General features: G+C 39.5%; 1 protein-coding gene across 1 annotated transcript in view; it reads left to right on the forward strand.

The window, feature by feature from the left end:
- Nucleotides 1-16,197, forward strand: part of LOC136843170 (G patch domain-containing protein 8-like) — a 118,136-nt gene extending 101,939 nt beyond the window's left edge. Inside the window, exon 3 of the mRNA XM_067111243.1 lies at nucleotides 15,989-16,197. Coding sequence (XP_066967344.1) covers nucleotides 15,989-16,197 — 209 coding nt within the window. The remainder of the gene's footprint in view (nucleotides 1-15,988) is intronic.
- Nucleotides 16,198-18,906: the final 2,709 nt, after the last annotated feature.

The following is an 18,906-nucleotide window of genomic DNA, read 5'->3' on the forward strand; positions in this document are numbered from 1 at the left end:
TGATTGGTATATTTAAAGTAAAATCTGGATACCTGCATTTGTTTTTTGTGCGTTGTTTTTGAATTTGGTGCTAAAAGGAAATACCCGCCATCTTGATTCCTCCGCCGTGTTCGCGCGGTTGTTTTGAATTTGTTCGAACTGTTTGTAGAGAACCGGCCATTTTGGTGTTCCTTCGCAGGCAGAGGTTGTTTTGAAATTTAGGCCTAACGGGACTTGGCCGCCATCTCAAGACCTTGTTATTGTCATCCGCTGTTGTGACCAGACTCTGCCGAGCCACTCTTTGGTCATGTTCTTTTTTTCCTTCAGAGCTAACCCACCTCCTAATATCTTAGCTAGACGGACTTCGGTAGAAAAAACCAAAAGATAATTTAGGCAGGGAAGATAGGCCTTAGTTAGGAGTAATAACAACAAGTTCCTATACGAATACCTGCTATAAAAATCATATAAAGAGAATTTAAAATTTTACGATAAACTTTTGTGACGTCGGCTCCCAGGAAAATTAAGATAATAAAGTAATCCCTAAGGGAAGTCAAGACGACGCATCTATCTGATTTTATTAAGATCCATGCCATTGTGCATTTATAAGATCTTTGTTTACATGTTCTCAAGCAGCAAGAAATTAGCTGATTGAAAAATCTCTCTCTCTCTCTCTCTCTCTCTCTCTCTCTCTCTCTCTCTCTCTCTCTCTCATCGTTCAAGTAAGCATTCCTAACCTAAGTGTACGTGACCCTCTTCAAAGAAAGAACGGCCGACACTAGGCTAATTAATTCGAATACATTAAACCAAATAAAAGAAACACCTCTGTCCCACAATAGATGAGGACAAGTTAAGAGTAATTACGATACAGTGATAAACTGTCGGTCACGAGTGAGGCCTGCTATCCAGACCAGAAGCAAACAGTAGTTTTCACCCTCTGAAAAAGAAGGGGCCAGCACTGGGGCCGGTACTGGGACCAGCCACTCACGAGGATCTTTAAAAAAAAAAAACCCAAATTCACTTTATTCCACAGTGCCAATAATTTGCAGCACTGTCATCACTTGAATAGCTTACTTTTTTCTCTCTCTCTCTCTTTTACCTTCCCTTTCTCTCATTCGATTGTTGCACTCTGCAGGGTGTAGAGTGCCTTTTCTCCCATATAGCCTAGTTGGACTCCAGTAGAGGGTCCCTAGGGAACACATTGGCACCATAAGTGCCACCAAGCAACATCCAGAAAATAAATAAAACAAAAACAAAAGGGAACACAGAAGAGAAAGTTCTTCTGGGACCTAACCTGCACCAGTGCCTAGGGATACTGAGTGCCACCAGTGTGACCTGTACACGGCACACCCAAACTACAGTGCCACCTTTTGAAAGGGTGCCACGTCATTGAAGAGACACTTCCTCGCTGCCCAAGTACGCCCGTCGACCCGGTTAGACGCCCTTCCCACCAGAACCATGGCAGCAGAGCATTATAAAACTTTCCTGGGGCTGGGGACGGCGGCAGGTCTCACCGGCTCGAACTTACCACCTGGGTTAAGGAGCAAGTGGACAACTTGGCCAAGCGGGAGAAGGAAGAAAGACTCGAGCAGAGAGGAAGTATGAAGCCGAGCAGAGGATGTATGAAGCCGAGCAGAGGAAGTATGAAGAAGAACGGAGGGCGTATGAAGCCGAGCAAAGGCAATTATGAAGAGGAAAGAGAAGAAAGAAGAAGACAGCATGAGTTAGCCTGCAAGGAAAGTGAGTTAGCCTGCAAGGAGAAAGAGCTCGAGCTGGAAAGAGCCAAAATGGAGAATGCCGGTTATGGCTAGACAGCAAGCCTCCAGTCCTACACCTGCTGCATCAAACGCTCCAATTTCGAGCATCAATTCCCTAGTCCCCAAGTGGACTGAGGACGAGCCAGAAGCATGGCTGGAGGAGATCGAGGCTCTTTTCGATAACTACAGCACCACGGAGACGGAGAGAGCCTTAATACTAGCCAAGCATATGGAGGGAAAAGCCAAGGCAGCGCTTCGCTCACTGGAGAAGAGCCAGAGAGGTAACATGGCAGAAGTTCGTAGAGTCATTACAAAGGCCTACGAGATAACCCCAGAAAAATGGAGACAACGGTTCTGAGGTCTTGCCAAGGAAGTCGGCTGGTCTTGGACAGAATGGGCATGTCACAAAACCCAGTCCGGTACGCGCTGGTTCGACTCCCTTGGCCTGCACGACGTTTGAGGATCTCTTCAATCGGACCATGCTAGAAGACCTCTTCCAATGTGTGCCAGGGCCCCTTATGGTATATCTTAACGATAAACAGCCCTCCACACTTATGGAAGCTTGTCGCATGGCTGATTCGTGGGAAACTTTCAATCAGTCGCATAGCACCTCTCAGAAGCGAATCATCCCTCCGCCTACCCCTCGAACTCCACTCGCCGAAGAATGGACTGCCTAGCAAGACCCTGTGCAACTATTGCAAGAAGGGGGCCATGCTGAAGCTGAATGCCGATACAAACTCGGCACTAATAAGCAGCCTAACCCTACCAGCCAGAACTCCGCTCCCGATTCATCCGCTCAGCCCTATCCCTCCAACAGTTACTGCAGGCCACCGAGCCCATCCAAAAGGCCTGTGCAGATCCTGTGGGGCTGCTAGCCACTACAATGCTGGATCTCCGGCCTGTCCACATCATGTCCCCACCACCAAATTTGTCAACCTAATCAGCACTTCATTTTCTGCTGCTGGTCTGCACCGGATCCTTTACCCGAGAGACTGAAACCCAGTTCATCTCGGTGGCCCCTCTTCAGAGCACTAGCCTGCCCGTGACCCTTCCGGTCACAGTAGACACTGCGGCAGATATTAGCCTGATCGCCAGGGCCCAAGTGCCAGCCGGTGCTGTGGTTGACGGAAGAAACGTGGTGGGAAATGAAGTGGATAGAGGGCCACACCATCACCCGTTCCTACTGTCCAACTCCAGGTTATGACGCCTTGGGGCACGATACCCCACCGCCTTGGCGTGGTAGGTGGAATTCGGCCCGGAGTGGTCTTCTTGTTGGGTCGGGATCTTCTCTGGAAGCCCGTCACAACGCCACTTGCAGCAGCGTTACCTCCTCCACAGAGGCCCCATGTAAACTCTCAACCATGACAAACCTCCACCTTCCGCCCACCAAAGTGGTCCGCGGAAGGCACAACCCAAACTATTCCAGGCCTAGCCCTCTCCAATCGCGAAGGGCTGGCCCACCAAGAGGTCCTCCCCCTCCGAAGAGAGATTCAGAGGAGCAGTACCGCTGCAGGACGTGCAAGCGGGCAGACCACTCCACAAATTGGGAGGGCTGCCCAACCAAGCAACGCCCAGCGGACGCCCCAACAAAACTCTGGGAGAGGCTACGATCTCCTGCTGGGGCAGGAATCTCTGCCGCAGCCAAACCCAAGTCGTCCGAGAGGTATTGCACCTCCGGACCCCTTGTCAGGCATGCCTGACTCAACTGCTGCCAGTGCCACTTATGAGCACTGAGCAGTGCCAGACTCTGTCCGCCACGGACGCTGAGCTACCAGTGGAAAAGGCCCCATGCCGGGTCTAAATCATGAGGCGAATCCTCCTCCGGGAGATTTAGGATTCCCCATGCAGCTGATCATTCGCGACTGGAGAGCCTCCAGCACCGAACCTTCTTCTTTGCAAAATTTGACTCCAGGATGAACCCCTGGAGGATCGAAAATGAAATGCCCCTCCCTTGGAAGACCAGGAACTGGCATCCTCGGACGCAGAAGTCGAGATCGCCTCGCTCCGGTTGTCGCAGCAGCCGGAGTAGGGAGTCCTCCCCGCAGCTTTTGCAGTTGCCCCTGACTTCGCGCCCACACAGCCCTTCTGGCCTGTCCCGAGTCGGTGCTCTCATCACCTGCTAGGCCAGCTACTGATAGGCCTTGGAGGAACCCGAAGAAGAAGAAGAAGGGGCGGAAGAGAGCCCAGTAGTTGCGAGCTATAAGCTCATCCTGGCACTAGTGCCCTCTCGGCACAGTGCCCTAACGTCTAAGAGTGATCCTGGCCCCTTGCCCAGAGTGAGGTAGCCAGTGTGATCTCTTCCTTTTATTTGTACTAGCCTAGGCCGCCTTAAAGTACGGTACATCAATTTAGTAACCTTGTTCCTTCCACTTACCACCGAGCCAGTAATCATGTAAGTAGCATAACTAATTTCAGTAATCTTAACTATTGTGAAACGAGCCACGATGCTCGTGACACGCATGGCCTAAGACCTCAGTGAGGCACCCATTTATCATATGAGGCAACCTCATGAATTAACTAGTAAATTTTAATTGTATTAAACATAAACCATGTTGTAATTTTGTTAGAATATTAACTCTTATGTTGGTGCTACGGTCGGGTTAGGATAGGTTAGGCTAGGAATATCATAGAATGTACCACTAGGCTGGGTCTAAAACACATCATGATTGTAGGAGGTAGCCTATAATAACCGTGAGCACCTTCCAGTACTATTAGAATTAGGTAAAGCAGTGAATATAGCTCGTATCCTATCTAGGGTTAGGTAGTTCTGTAGCTAGGTAGGCTAACCAGGACTAATCTGCTCAGGGGAAGGAGAGTAAGCTACGAGAGGCGAACAGCTTGCTTAGTATAGGCCTTCACGCCCGAAAAGGGAGTGAGGGCCCTCTTAAGGGGGGGAGCTTTTACAAATATTACTGCTGTTCGCCCTCGTAACTTTTGATTGTAAAAATATCAGCCTGACTGAGACTGGGAAAAGACGTTGTCTATATAGGAGCGTCTTCAGTTCAAACCTTAACGTCCGTTGGAGAACAGGATAGGTAAGTTAGGCCTTCCACCCTATATGAAAATTTCCCTATCAGCCTTAAGAATAGGTGGTCCTAAAGGTCCTTTTTCCTTTCTACCTGTCTCTTGGCGAATGTTTTGAAAACAAGAACGTGGACACCTGGTGTGACTGTCCTGACCTAGGCCAGGTCAGGGAACTTCAGAGAGAAACCAAGCTCTGGGCAGATAACTGGAAGGTGGCCTCTGTCCCTTTCTTTTCTATTATTCTATTAATGAAGTGAAGAAGCAATTGCGAAGAACTCCTCGGCGGTGTTGGTGCTCACAACGTTCGTCCTAAGGTAAAGTCGCTTTTTGTTCAAAACTTCGCCCATTCTTTTATCTTTTTCTGTATTTCGCATTTCTTTTGTCTCCTCCTTCATCCCCCACTTACTGTATATGTGTTTACGAAGTCTAGATTAAGCCTAATTATTATATTGTTAGCTTCAACCCCGTTATTCCAGTAAAATACCCAGGATTTAGGGTAAGCAAAATCAGGTTAAATCTCGATGCTTTTTATGCCTAGCGTCCGAATGTTTGGAAGAACCGTTGCGTTTAAAATCAAATTCATCTCAAATATTCTTTGTTAGGTTAATAACCCTTAACTGACCTTTGGCTAATTAACGACTGTCTTTGAGGTTAACTTTTGGCTTCAAGTGGCAGATTCACGTGTAATCTTGGTTTGCAGGGCCGTAAAATTACGTAAATTGAATAATACATGATCAACCAAGACCTCACACGTAACAATATATATATATATATATATATATATATATATATATATACATATATATATATATATATATATATATATATATATATATATATATATATATATATAAGGGTGCAGCATAAATAACGCCCTTTGTTTAAGTGGAACAAAATTAAAGCCTTTTTAATTATCCTTTATTTTTTCGAACATGAATGCATTGCCACAGGTTAATAGATTAATATAATATATTAACAAAATTAATATAATTCTTATTCGGTTTAATAATGCGGCATAAGTAACGCCCTTTTTAATTTTATATCTTATAATGTATATTTTCTTTATTATTTTCTTTAATTAATTTGCTAAATCTTCATTTTTTCAGATATTTTATACAACCATGAGATTAACAAAGGAGCAGAGAGTAAAAGCAATTCAACTGTACTATCAAAATAATAAAAATGGTGCTGAAACCGCAAGATTGTTAGCTGAATTTAACATCCCATGGGCGCAAAGCCGAAATATCATTTGTATTGAGCATTATTAAACCGAATAAGCATTATATTCATTTTGTTAATATATTATATTAATCTATTAACCTGGCAATACATTCATGTTCGAAAAAAGGATAATCAAAAAGGCATTAATTTTGTTCCACTTAAACAAAGAGCGTTACTTATGTTGCACACCTGTATATATATATATATATACATATATATATATATATATATATATATATATATATATATATATATATATATATATATACACACACACATATATATATATATATATATATATATATATATATATATATATATATATATACAGTATATATATAATATATATATATTATATATACAGTATATATATATAATATAATATATATATATATATATATATATATATATATATATATATATATATATATATATATATGAGCGTTTTTGTATGTAAGTATATTACATAAAAGCAGAGTACATTATAATGCCAACTATTAATTTAAAATAGGTCACAATCATGTCGGTCTGTCCCTCTCCCTCTCCCTCTCCCTCTCTCCAGAATCCCACAAAGGAGATACAGACCGGCAGTTGATTATATTTCCCCCTCTCGATCCTTTTCCTTTGGATCTGCGGAAACGTATCCGAACCAATCCACTTTCGGATAAAATAAGGATTCGCCTCCTTCATCCGGGAATCTCAAGAGATGGGCAGATAAATTGCTCTATTTTGTAGGGATTTATTTAAGGATTCATTGCGTCAGTTACTCTAGGGAAGGAGAGGGGTGGGGATTTGTCCTGACTAACGCCCTTGGATTTGCTCAACTATGAACAACTATTCTTGTACCAGGAAAATGTTCCAACTCGTCAGAGGCACAGGCAACTTAAGATACCTCGATTAAGACTATTTTAGCAAACACATATGATGTAATTATTTAGAAAATTTTATGTAAATTTTAATAGATTATATTCAGTAAGTGCCATTAATGGCTTGCCGGTAAAGCAAACTTGAAAAATTACTTTTTTCATGACTCCACAAACGGTATGTCTTAAGATCCTTAAGGCTACAGTTTGTAACTCTAACGTGCGTGATTTATTACAGCACCAGAAAACTTTAATGCAGATACTGAAAAATAATAAAACTCCTGCTGCTACAGAATCTGGAAAAAATTTTTTTTTTTATTTTACATAAGATGAAATTAGTTCAGTGACAACACAGGGATTTACAGGATAGAAGCTGTAATAAATGACACTCAACCAGGCTTTAACTAAAAATGTTGCACTTTAAGGAAACACCCAAAAGAATCAGAATTGCCGAAAGTTAACGAATGAACTTAGCATTATCCTATAGTTCATGAATCGTGCTTTGAAAGACACTACAACAGAACGACGTTAAGCTGACTTTCAATACACGCACGAAGAACAGCTCTGACAATTACCTTGAGAAATAAGCACAGGTAGTTTCGATCATGAACTTAATATAATAATGATACTTAACAAACAACCGGAATGTTGCAAAAGGTTGATGAAAACTGTAAACTTAAAGCGGAAATCCGAAAAGCATTGCCCATGAAAAATCGCAAATGTGCAAAGACGTATTTTTCCAGCTGGTATCCTCAGGTCTCCTGCAGCGCCTTCAATTACACAGCAAGTCTTGCAGGAGATAATCAGAAGATAATGAAATGTCTCCCAGAAAGTGGGTTCGGCCCCTCTCGGATTAAATAGAGCGAAGGAGGGATTACGAAAGAGACAGGATGGGCAGAGAGAGAGAGAGAGAGAGAGAGAGAGAGAGAGAGAGAGAGAGAGAGAGAGAGAGAGAGAGAGAGAGAGAGATCCCGCTGGGTTGGAAAACAGTCACGAAAAACGCATTTGGATTTTTAATGAAACAACCCGAAACTATACATTTACGCGAAGATTTATACTCTTATTTTCTCATTCAATGACGTCAAAAGTCACGGACGTCAAAATAAAGCGTAATAAATTAAAGGTAAAACAACATAAGACGGGAATTACCATGAAATATAATATAGTAGGCGAGAGCCTCGTGTAACAACAAATGTAAAAAGAACGATCTTTTACTTCGCTCATTCTTTTACACACGGAATATATAATAAAAATAACTATATTACGTAAGTGCATAAATTCCCTTGCTTAGTAATTCAAGAGGCCCCTTTCCCCCCCAGAAGAAACTGATGCTATCATTATAAAGCATAACTAATTATATATACATATACATACATACATACATACATACATACATACATACACACACACACACACACATATATATATATATATATATATATATATATATATATATATATATATATATATATATATATATATATATATATATATATATATATATATATATATATATATATGCACATGGTTTTCATTGTAACACTGTTTTTGTCACAAAAACTGATAAATTTGTTCCCGTACAGAGAAAGAACCACACTGTGTGTTTTAAGGATTCGATATAATTTTGCCCAAAACATTGCGAAATGCTCAGATAACATGTTATCTTAGTCGTTTACTGAAAATGTAAAAAAAAAAAAAATTAATATAACGTTTGCTGACATCCAACAATTAGTCTCACGTTCGTAAGTTGTATGAGGTCAACGGCCGGTGCTGTAATTTACTTAAATTCAACTTTTAAAGTTAATGTTACGTAATGACAAGAACATTAAAAAAAAAACATCGTGACTTTTCATTTCCTGACTTTACAATGAGAGCCCACCATTAGAAAATAGTGATATCTTTTCTAACTAAGTTTCATTCCATGTGTTCATCACGTAGAGCAACTTTAATTCACAACCTATTTCACATATCAATAACAGATTTCCCAGGGGTGAAATGAATTATAACACCGCGTGCAACAGAAAGTCAACATTCATAAAGCACTGATATTTCATCGTACATCTATCAATCAAGTCCAGCGGAACAAATTAATCCAGTTCACTGGTAGTTCCAAAATTTACCTTTATGCTTTCAAGTCAGTAAGTTTTCCTTACGGCATAATTCAGGACCTTTTACAGACGCATTTTTTTTTACGCATAGGATTTTTACCGTAGTGATCTAAAAGTAGTATAACTCTGTAAAATATCAACAGTAGAAAACATCACACGCAACAGAGTTCTAGATTTCGCAAGTGTCTGGGGGTAAACAGGGCACACATATTATCCTTGCAGTCTGTGAAAACGTGGAAAAAAGTAAACTAATCTGCATTGTGCAGTTCTTTTTCAACTAAATTCAGGGTTGAAATAAAGTTTCCAAATAATGCCCATTTTTCATAAAACCCTAGAATGCTTCGCTATCATCTGAGGTGAGAGAAGAGAGCCAAGGATGAACGCAACCAAAGCAAGCAAACGTCATGCCGCAAATGGCAATTAAAATAAACCCATTCGTTTTATTTTAAGTTCTTCCGACCTAGGGTACGCTAAAATTAATATTCAACGTATGTCTGTTCCTGTTAATGTACTTCACATGTAAGAAATGTATAGGAAAACTAAGACGAACATAAATTGCAGCCACGCACGTCCTGTAAATGAATGAGAGAGAGAGAGAGAGAGAGAGAGAGAGAGAGAGAGAGAGAGAGAGAGAGAGAGAGAGAGAGAGAGAGAGAGAGAGAGGAAAAATGTATATATATCTATGGTTAATTTTTGTAGGAATGTCTACACTTGTTTTTCTCTCACACTGAGGTGAAACGATACTCCTAGGACTGCAATTTTTCGATTCGGAAAGACAAATAATATGTATCTTACTATATTGCAACACTTCACGCAGCTGCCAGTCACAATTCTTCTCTCTTTCTTACCTTTTTTAGTTGAAAACGAAATTTAAACAAGGAATCTTTCTTCGAGGCAAAAAAGTAGACAAGCGACCATAATGTTGAAAAATATCAGCTGCATATATCATGTTTTCGAGAAAAACAAATAAATTAACTGAAGAGAGAGAGAGAGAGAGAGAGAGAGAGAGAGAGAGAGAGAGAGAGAGAGAGAGAGAGAGAGACTGCGTCATTTACAAAGAAAACCTATGAGACAAGCGACAACAATGTTTTCGAGAAAAACAAATACATGAAATGAATAGAGAGAGAGAGAGAGAGAGAGAGAGAGAGAGATTGCGTTATTTTTATGAAAATCTGAGCATGATCACGATAAAAACAGCTTAAATTACGAAGAGCATTGCCAAAAGATAAAGGATAGAGGGAAAATGAGGTAAAAGAATGTCAGTGATACTATGATAAAAGAATTTCACAACTTCAGTTCTTGGAAATGCAAATGTAAATTTTAAGCGCCTGTATTTTTTTCCTATATTTTGCTTCGGGAGAATGTGCTTTGCAATAAAAAATAAAAGGGAGTTGACATTAAGAAAGCCTCTGCGTTTAGCCCTGGCAGGTACAATTACGGAAATTTGAGTGTGTAATAGCCATAGTATATTGTTCGTACGTCATTGGTATAATTACTCATTCATTCGGGTATGAGCACTCTTGAATAAATGAAATGGCTATTTCCATAAATGCGTTACATGGAACTTAGACATAAAAGTGACAAAATCCAGAGATTTAGTGATGAGCAATTGAAATGCAACTGGAATTATCAATAACAGAGAGTCAGAAAACGATTTATTCAAGAAATCAGAAGATTAACATCCTAGACATCTAGATTCATTTTGCATAAATTCATATCCCACCGAGAGATCATCTGAAAAAGCAATAACTATTCAACGTAGACATCCTATTGTTATGGATTAGGAATTTACATGTGGGAAACCTTAGATGTAAATTCCCAACCATAACAGTAGACATCGTACTGTTATGGCTAGGAATTTACACCCAAGGTTTCCTAGATGTCCATTTCAAACCATTAGAGTAGGATGTCTACTCTTACTGTTAAACGTAAATTTTTAACTGTAATAGTAAATATCCCACTGTTATGGTTAGGAATTTACATCTAAGGTTTCCCACATGTAAATTCCTAACAATAACGGAAGGACGTCTACGTTAGGAATTTACATCTAGAGAACCTTGGATATCACTGAGGAAACCGTGTCACCGCCAACCTTTCGCCTGCCACATTCGTATTCCCACCTGCAGTACCCATGATCGCATCATTTTGGAATCCTCCTGAGCTTCTAGCAGCGCTCTAATACAAGAGGTATAACCCTTGCTGCCAGATCAACCAGTCTGTTGTTTCGTCACAGGTTTCGAGTACTTTTTCTCCGACCCCTAGGGAATGAAGTTCACATCTAAAGGGAGAAGAATCAATGACACCTATGACGAGGGGCAACATCGAGAATAACGCAGCAACAATACTGAGTGCTACATCATTCACTTTTTAAAGGTATCACAGGAACTGTATGTAACACACATTCCTCTGTATATGTAAATAAGCACAGTTTCCCTCAGCAAATCCGTGTTGTGTCGCACAAAATAATTAAAATAACATAATCATTTGTCCTCCGTATCTCTTTCCGTCTCTGAAATATGACATGAAACCTGAGAAAGTAAGGATACAACAGTGAATATGATCATGTAAGCATAATGCACGACGATTATGTCCCCCCTGACATAGCAATGGCAGAGGTGGCAGACCTCGTCAGATCAGTGTACCAACAGCTGCAAATTTTAGGGCAAACCCAAAAAGGAACGAATGGAACAAAAATGACTGACAGAACATGAGAAAATGGAAGATGACGAGCATTGGAAAAGCAAATGGAGGGGGAAATAAAAGTTGACCTCACAAAAATCCAGAGCCTGCAGAAACAGTGGCAACAAAAAAAATCACGGGAGGTTATGAACAGCAGCTTCAGGTCAGTTGCTGGAGAGTCATAACCCACGAAGGTGTGAAGGAATTCATCGACTGGAATATGCACTTCCGTTACTTTCTACTTGTGGGGAGGTGTTATGGTACTACATAATTCACATCACATGGTCTTTTGATACTGCATGGGCACAAGTGTCACTCTCAATCTGTCACCTTCTAAACAGTGAGAAGTCCCGATTGCATCAGTCTGGAACTCTCGTTAAGTTCCAGCAATGACACCAAGTATCATGATGTCATGTAACTCTTATCAAGGGTATAATTGGTGCGTTCCAGAATGCTCTAGGGGCAAGAGACCGAGCCAGCATTTGGCTGGTTTAATATAAAATAAATAAGTATAGTGCCATTCATGCGGCATAGTCCGTCCGAGAAAATTCAATCAATCGTCTCCAGTTCGAGTCGAGAGGGTCATCATACTTAATAAAACAAAACAACCTGTAAAAAAAATTAAAACGACTCCACAAGCAGGTCCACTTCCAACTCTTTCGCCTTACATGAGCTAAGTGGTTATAACATTTCTAAGAAAACGATCTGAAATAATCTCTGCATCTCTTCGTCACTTGTGCATCTATATAAAATGCCCATAACATTATCCTTTTTTCTTTGTATTTCTCTTCCGACTGAAATATTAGACGGCAGAATGACGATGCAAGCAAAGAATACATTACCAACTAATCCCAACAGGCACTACATTAACTAGATCCCCCTACTCCCCCGACGCTAAGAAATCCACACAAAAAGATTCCTTTTAGCCAATGTACACCTTCCACGCGCTTCAGTCGAACGATTTAGAAGAGCAATCCTTAGGCTAAGACTTCCTTGCAATAATGTTATGCTGAAAAAAACAAAAAGAACGATAGACAAGAACGTGATAAAAGGGGGTGTTTACCATAAGAATTATGCTTCCGTGTTTCAAGGTAGCACCTAAAAGATACAAGATGAGACATGAGGAATTGACCCCAAAATAAATAAATATACAATAAACAAATAAATAAAAGTTTAATAATAATGAAGAGTAAATAACAATATATTTGCAACTTTCTCTTCTGCTGGCTTCCCATTACAGCTAAAATACAGAACTACAGTACCCTACACGCAAACGATTTCGTTGACGTCATGCAGTATCGCAACGCCGTCCCCAAAAGCTTGTATCCAAATGAACAAACGTGTCTGAATGATTTAGCATCACTCTCACACTTTTGCTTTCAACAACCATGGTTATGACGTAACCATAAATAATATAAATATATTTGAAACTTTAAAAATCTACATCACTCCAAAAAGGTGAAGTATTTTTAGCCTCCTCAACAACAGTAAGCCAGTTATTTCAGGTAAGGTTTTGTGTCCGTTCACTTTACTGGAATACATTTCAGCACACAATAGAAATAAAATCAATTTCTATTTTTGGAATAAGGTACTTTAAAGTAAGATTTAATGCTGATTTGTAGGTTAATAGATATGTCTGGCACAGAGTGTTTCAGGTTTGAAGACGTCATTCTACCCAATCGATATCGCTACAAAGTTCTTATATCAAGATGAAAGACAAATTCCATCTTACCAACATTTTCTTTAAAAAAGATCAACACAAAAATGAAAATGCACATTGGATACCTCTGGGACAGTATATCAACGGGTAATCTAAAAAAGATCTTTGATACTCCATTTAATAATGAAGCAAAAGAATAAGGCTATATTTATTTTTTATGATTATTCCTCTAGTTTACTCTTTTTTCAAAACGTTCATCTTTCTTGTCTCTTGTTAGTTAATATGTAAGCAAGTGGTACAAAAAGAGAATAGAATGAAAAATATGAGGATGAGCTCCATATCAGAGAGAGAGAGAGAGAGAGAGAGAGAGAGAGAGAGAGAGAGAGAGAGAGAGAGAGAGAGAGAGGATTTTATTATATCTTTAAGACATCTTATGAGGACATCTCTATATTGGATGGGTATGAAAAAAAATTGTATTTTCAAATATTGCTGAAACTGAGGATAACTGAGGATTTCTGCTGCTGCGATTTTCTATCCAATTACTGGATTCATTGAAGTTTTAAAACCATCAATTAACTAAACTAAATACCTACCCGAAGGGGAATACCAAAATAATCCTCAGCTTTGACTTAATACTTGACGTAAATACTCCAAAATACATCGACGACGACATGAGCGCACAGAGAATCTTGGTAGCATCTGCAAGCAAACCCAGCTGTAGCTGTATACAGATCCATAGACAAGAATAAACAGCAGACGTCTTTTAATGACGTTGCATTATAGGGGAGAGAATAAAAAAAAAAAAAGGCAATTTAAGAAAAATGAGAGACCAGAGGTATTACCCACCCCTCCCAAGTTTGATGGCTATCATTCTGAAAAACAGAAGTTAAGTAGTTAATTTAAAAAAGGGATTGTAGTAAAAAATAAATAAATAAAATCAATGAGAAACTAAGAAAGCAAAATCCTTCTTGCAATCAGAAAGCATATTCTTTTGACCTGTCTTTCCTATACCACTAAAATAATGAATGTCGGTCTTCGAGTTTGAATTTAGCGTTCTATACAACGCCTTGCCTTACACGAATATCTATCCTTTTCTCAAGAACTGATAATACACAAAAAATACTACGATAAAATATTGTACCACATTTTTTCATCATCCCTTACAAGCTAAATGTCTCGATTCTCTTCTACTGTACTGTAAAAAACAAAATTATTAAAGTATCAAACTCTCCATATTCGAAAGGCAGTCACAAACTGAAGAAAAATTCTCAGTAAATTAATGAATGTTTCTGATGAAGAACGTTTGAACTTTGAAAAACTGTCTGCCCACACGACACCGCTTCAAAGTTCTAAAACAAATTGCAAAAGGGCAAATTCCACAGCCTCTGCTATTCTTGGAAAAGTCAAAGGTTAATACAGGACGCATGATCTCTCTGTAGTAACATTTTATATGAACTGGTATTCATAAGAAGTGGTTAGGTACCTCAATTAGTAGTTAAGAGAAGAAAGAGGGCAACCGGCATTTTCAAGTCAGCATTACTTTTAGTTTTCTGTAAAAGAAAACTATTCTGCCGGCTTTGTGTGTCCGTCCGCACTTCATTCTGTCCACACTTTTTCTGTCCGCCCTCAGAACTTCAAAACTACTGAGGCTAGAGGGCTGCAAATTGAAATGTTGAATACCCACCCTCCAATCATCAAACATACCAAATTGCAGCCCTCTAGCCTCAGTAGTTTTTATTTTATTTAAGGTTAAAGTTAGCCATAATCGTGCTTTTGGCAACGATATAGGGTAGGCCACCACCAGCCCGTTGTTAAAATTTCATGGGCCGCGGATCATACAGCATTATACCGAGACCACCGAAAGATAGACCTATTTTCGGTAGCCTTGATTATGCGCTGTAGCGGCTGTACAGAAAACTCGATTGTGCCGAAGACAATTCGGCTCATTTTTCACTTGTTTACTCTTGAAATGCGTCTCTCTTTCACTCGTTTACTTAATAAATATATATTTGTACGCTGAACTAGAAATACATATACGGGATGGCCCTTCAGAGAGAGAGAGAGAGAGAGAGAGAGAGAGAGAGAGAGAGAGAGAGAGAGAGAGAGAGAGAGAGAGAGAGAGAGAGATGAGTCCAATTTGATATATCTAGTGATTTTATGAAACATATATGTAAAACAAGGTGGAAAGTGAAAGAACTGGATTTACAATTTCTGGAGATGTTTCTTCATAAATCTGCAAACAATGAGGACTTAATAAATCCTACTGTTGTAGGCTTTTTTACTGAAAAGTTTTTGGCTCACCGTAAGTTTCAAACAGTGCATCAACTTCCAAGGTATTTATGTCATCGATTGAGCAATAATATACCTATGAAGACTCAAATGCACAAACACAAACACAAGCGCACACACACACACATAGCCTAAACACAGAGGGGTAAAAACATAGCGTTCCTATTAGTAGAGATGACAGCTCTTCCCTGCGACAGGACTGCAGAATTCCCACTCATAATATGAGATGCTTCTAAGTGAATTGTAAATATTTGCCTATGAACCGACGATGCCATGCCAAACAAAAGTTCTAAAATTTAAATGCATTTCATGTGCTTTAGTAGCACCATTTCAGTTTAGCCAACCAATCGCAAAACAAAAAAAATCCTGAGCCCACTATATCATTCTAGCTATGTTGCAAACATCTTTCAGCAGACAGAACCATGAGCTCATCATACAAAAAGAAGAAGAAGAAGAAGAAGAAGAAGAAGAAGAAGAAGAAGAAGAAGAAGAAGAAGAAGAAGAAGAAGAAGAAGAAGAAGAAGAAGAAGAGTTTGAAAACTGCAGCATTTCAAAAACATCAAGTACCTGTATCCTCTTTTGAACCATTGCAATTAAGAGCAACTAATTATGTACAGTAAAGAAATCCTTCATAGCATGTACGTTTCCCCGTAATTTCAGGTCAGAATGTCAAAAACTGGAGAAGCTTCATACAAAATATGCATCAATAAATATTTCTGGAGTAGTGCTTCAGGTTAGAATAATTCTGCCTACAAAATACCATAACAAAAATGTTAAAATATGACGGAAAGGCAAATAAATGTTTGGTTACATTTGATGAAATACAGTAAGTATCCTGACCCTTTGTAAATTGTTATCCATAAGCAGCATGGCCTGTTTTGATTATTTCCCAAGAAAAGCTTAGGTCATTTATTATCTATTCCTACACAGCAGTCACAGTAACTAATATATCCGTAATATCCAAAACAGAACTTATATTTCTGATGAAAATTATAAAGTGTTTATTCGCGTCCCGAAGGTTTTTTCCCTCAAATTTATCTATGTATTGATTTACTTATCTATTTATTTATTTGTGGCTTATTTGAGTATTTGCATTCAATCTGTACAAATCTTCATATTCCTCCTTATTTACCTTTCAGATAAGATGCATTCATCAAGAATCTGCCGAACTTCACTGATTGTAAGCCATTTCCATGTCTAGATGAACCCATCAGCCCTTCCCCCAACCCAAAGTCGCCCTGGCATCATAATCCGCAGCGCCAATAAATGACAAGTGATCAGAATGAAAGGATTGTCGAGTGAGGTATTTTCGGGAGGGATGGGGCTGAGAAATGGTAGGCCGTCGGTCGGGAATATTATGTGCATCAGAAACGCTGGAAATTCAGTTACATTAATTTGCACGTCCCACCAGAACTGGGATTATCCGACAAGAGGATTTATTAACAAAGGGGAGGGATTACATTGAGTAGACCTGCCATTATACAGACAAGGATGCTACTGAATTAACTGAATGATGAGCCGGTGACACGAGGGAAAATATTGACGTTGTCTACGGGAGGGTCTCTATTCAAAACGTATTCAGGGCGTCTAATTAGATACATTCCCCTGAGGCATACGGTATTACTCATTCTACATTTTCCCATTTTTAAATCTTTCATTCCAAGATTGAGTGTGAACATCTTTATCCTTTATACTATCCTAGAATAAAGGACGTATCCAAATAACCTTGAGTTGTTTCCCTAGACGTTATATAATGAGAGTTTATTGCTTGAAAAGCACTTATATATTAGCGAAATTTCAAGTAAGTCTAAGGTGATTATGTCTTTCGTGTAAATGAAGAGTAACGCATGCAAGCATCACTTTGTAAGTTGGCCCTACATTCATGCTAATGTTGCTCGTTGTTACCGTTTAAGTGGAGATTAAAATGAAAAGGCAAGAGGTGTATTTAGGATCAGAAAAAAATGAGATGATGCGAAGATCTTAACCATCAACTAAGCTCTGCTTAAACGATCAAGACGAGAGCTATAAAGAAGGAAAGAAACTTCGAGTAGACAGCTGCCACAGTCATCGTGATAAACAGGGTGAGTAATAGCGTTAAAAGAGAAGAGGTAAGTACATGACTGAAATTAAGGATTACTAAAGAAGTGAAATTAGTGGGTAAAATGTTATAGTTTAGCAACTGCTTCGAATACGAGAACCGAATCGCAAAATGTATGTGGTGGTTTGGAGTGGGATTAATTAACTCGGTCGTTCTCGTTCTCTCCTTAGAAAAAAACATAAAAGGAATGTCCTTTTAGATACTCATGATCTACATCTGCCATCACTGACACCTACAACAGGCCATGGTGGTCTGATAAAAGCAGCAATTCCTCAGAATACGATTCGAAACGCTAAGTGTGTCACAAGGGAAAGCACCTGTTATTCTGAATGCCTTTTATAAAGAAACCCTCCCATACATAATACCCAGTATTTCCCCAAGTGTCACCAACTTCGAATTCAGTCAGCTCCATAACACTGTCTCTATATGATGGTAGATATGCTCGAGGTAATCCTTTCCTTGTTAATAAATCCTGTTTCTGGATAATCCAAATGCCGGTGGGACGAGCAAATTAATGGACCAGAATTTCCAGCGTTCCAGATGCACATATTCCCGTCCGACGGACCACCACATCTACTTACTCCCCTATGCATCCAGCCCCCCAACCCCTGCCAGAAGCACCTACCTCGAGAACCATTTCATTCTGATCACTCGTCACTTATCAGCTTTGCGGATTACGGAGCATCCTTTGGAGCTGGATAGCAGGAGTCTGACTTCCATACAGAAATGGCTTATAATCACCAAGACTCTACCGAACATACAGAACGACTCTTGGCTAGTAAATGCATAACAACTAGACCAACACCATGACACATTCTGTTTCCGTCATGTATAGATTAGAAGAGATGAAGAGGAAAAAACCTGAGGACAAAAGGGTAACATAATATTTCATGTATATATGCGGATTGTTATGCGAAACATAAGCCTGGAATCTTTTGTGGATGCCTGCTTCTGACACAGATTTACCTCTTTTCGACAGAGTAGTTCGTGGAGGTAGGTTTCTATTTCCTAATATTACCAGTTATGACTTGGACCATCGATGGATGGTCTCTTGATTGTTAATTTTTCATAAGCTGTATTTTAACAGAGATCTTTCACATTCACAATTGATCCCTGTTCCCTTTTCCTGCCGAGAGCAACCAGATTTGATGAACAACAGCACCAATATGCAGTAAATGTGCCTCGCTGTCGAAATTCTCAGTTCCAGTGGTCTTTTATCCCTCACACCGTT

The sequence above is a fragment of the Macrobrachium rosenbergii genome, chromosome 2 (genome assembly GCF_040412425.1).
Source record: "Macrobrachium rosenbergii isolate ZJJX-2024 chromosome 2, ASM4041242v1, whole genome shotgun sequence".
Lineage (NCBI taxonomy): Eukaryota > Metazoa > Arthropoda > Malacostraca > Decapoda > Palaemonidae > Macrobrachium > Macrobrachium rosenbergii.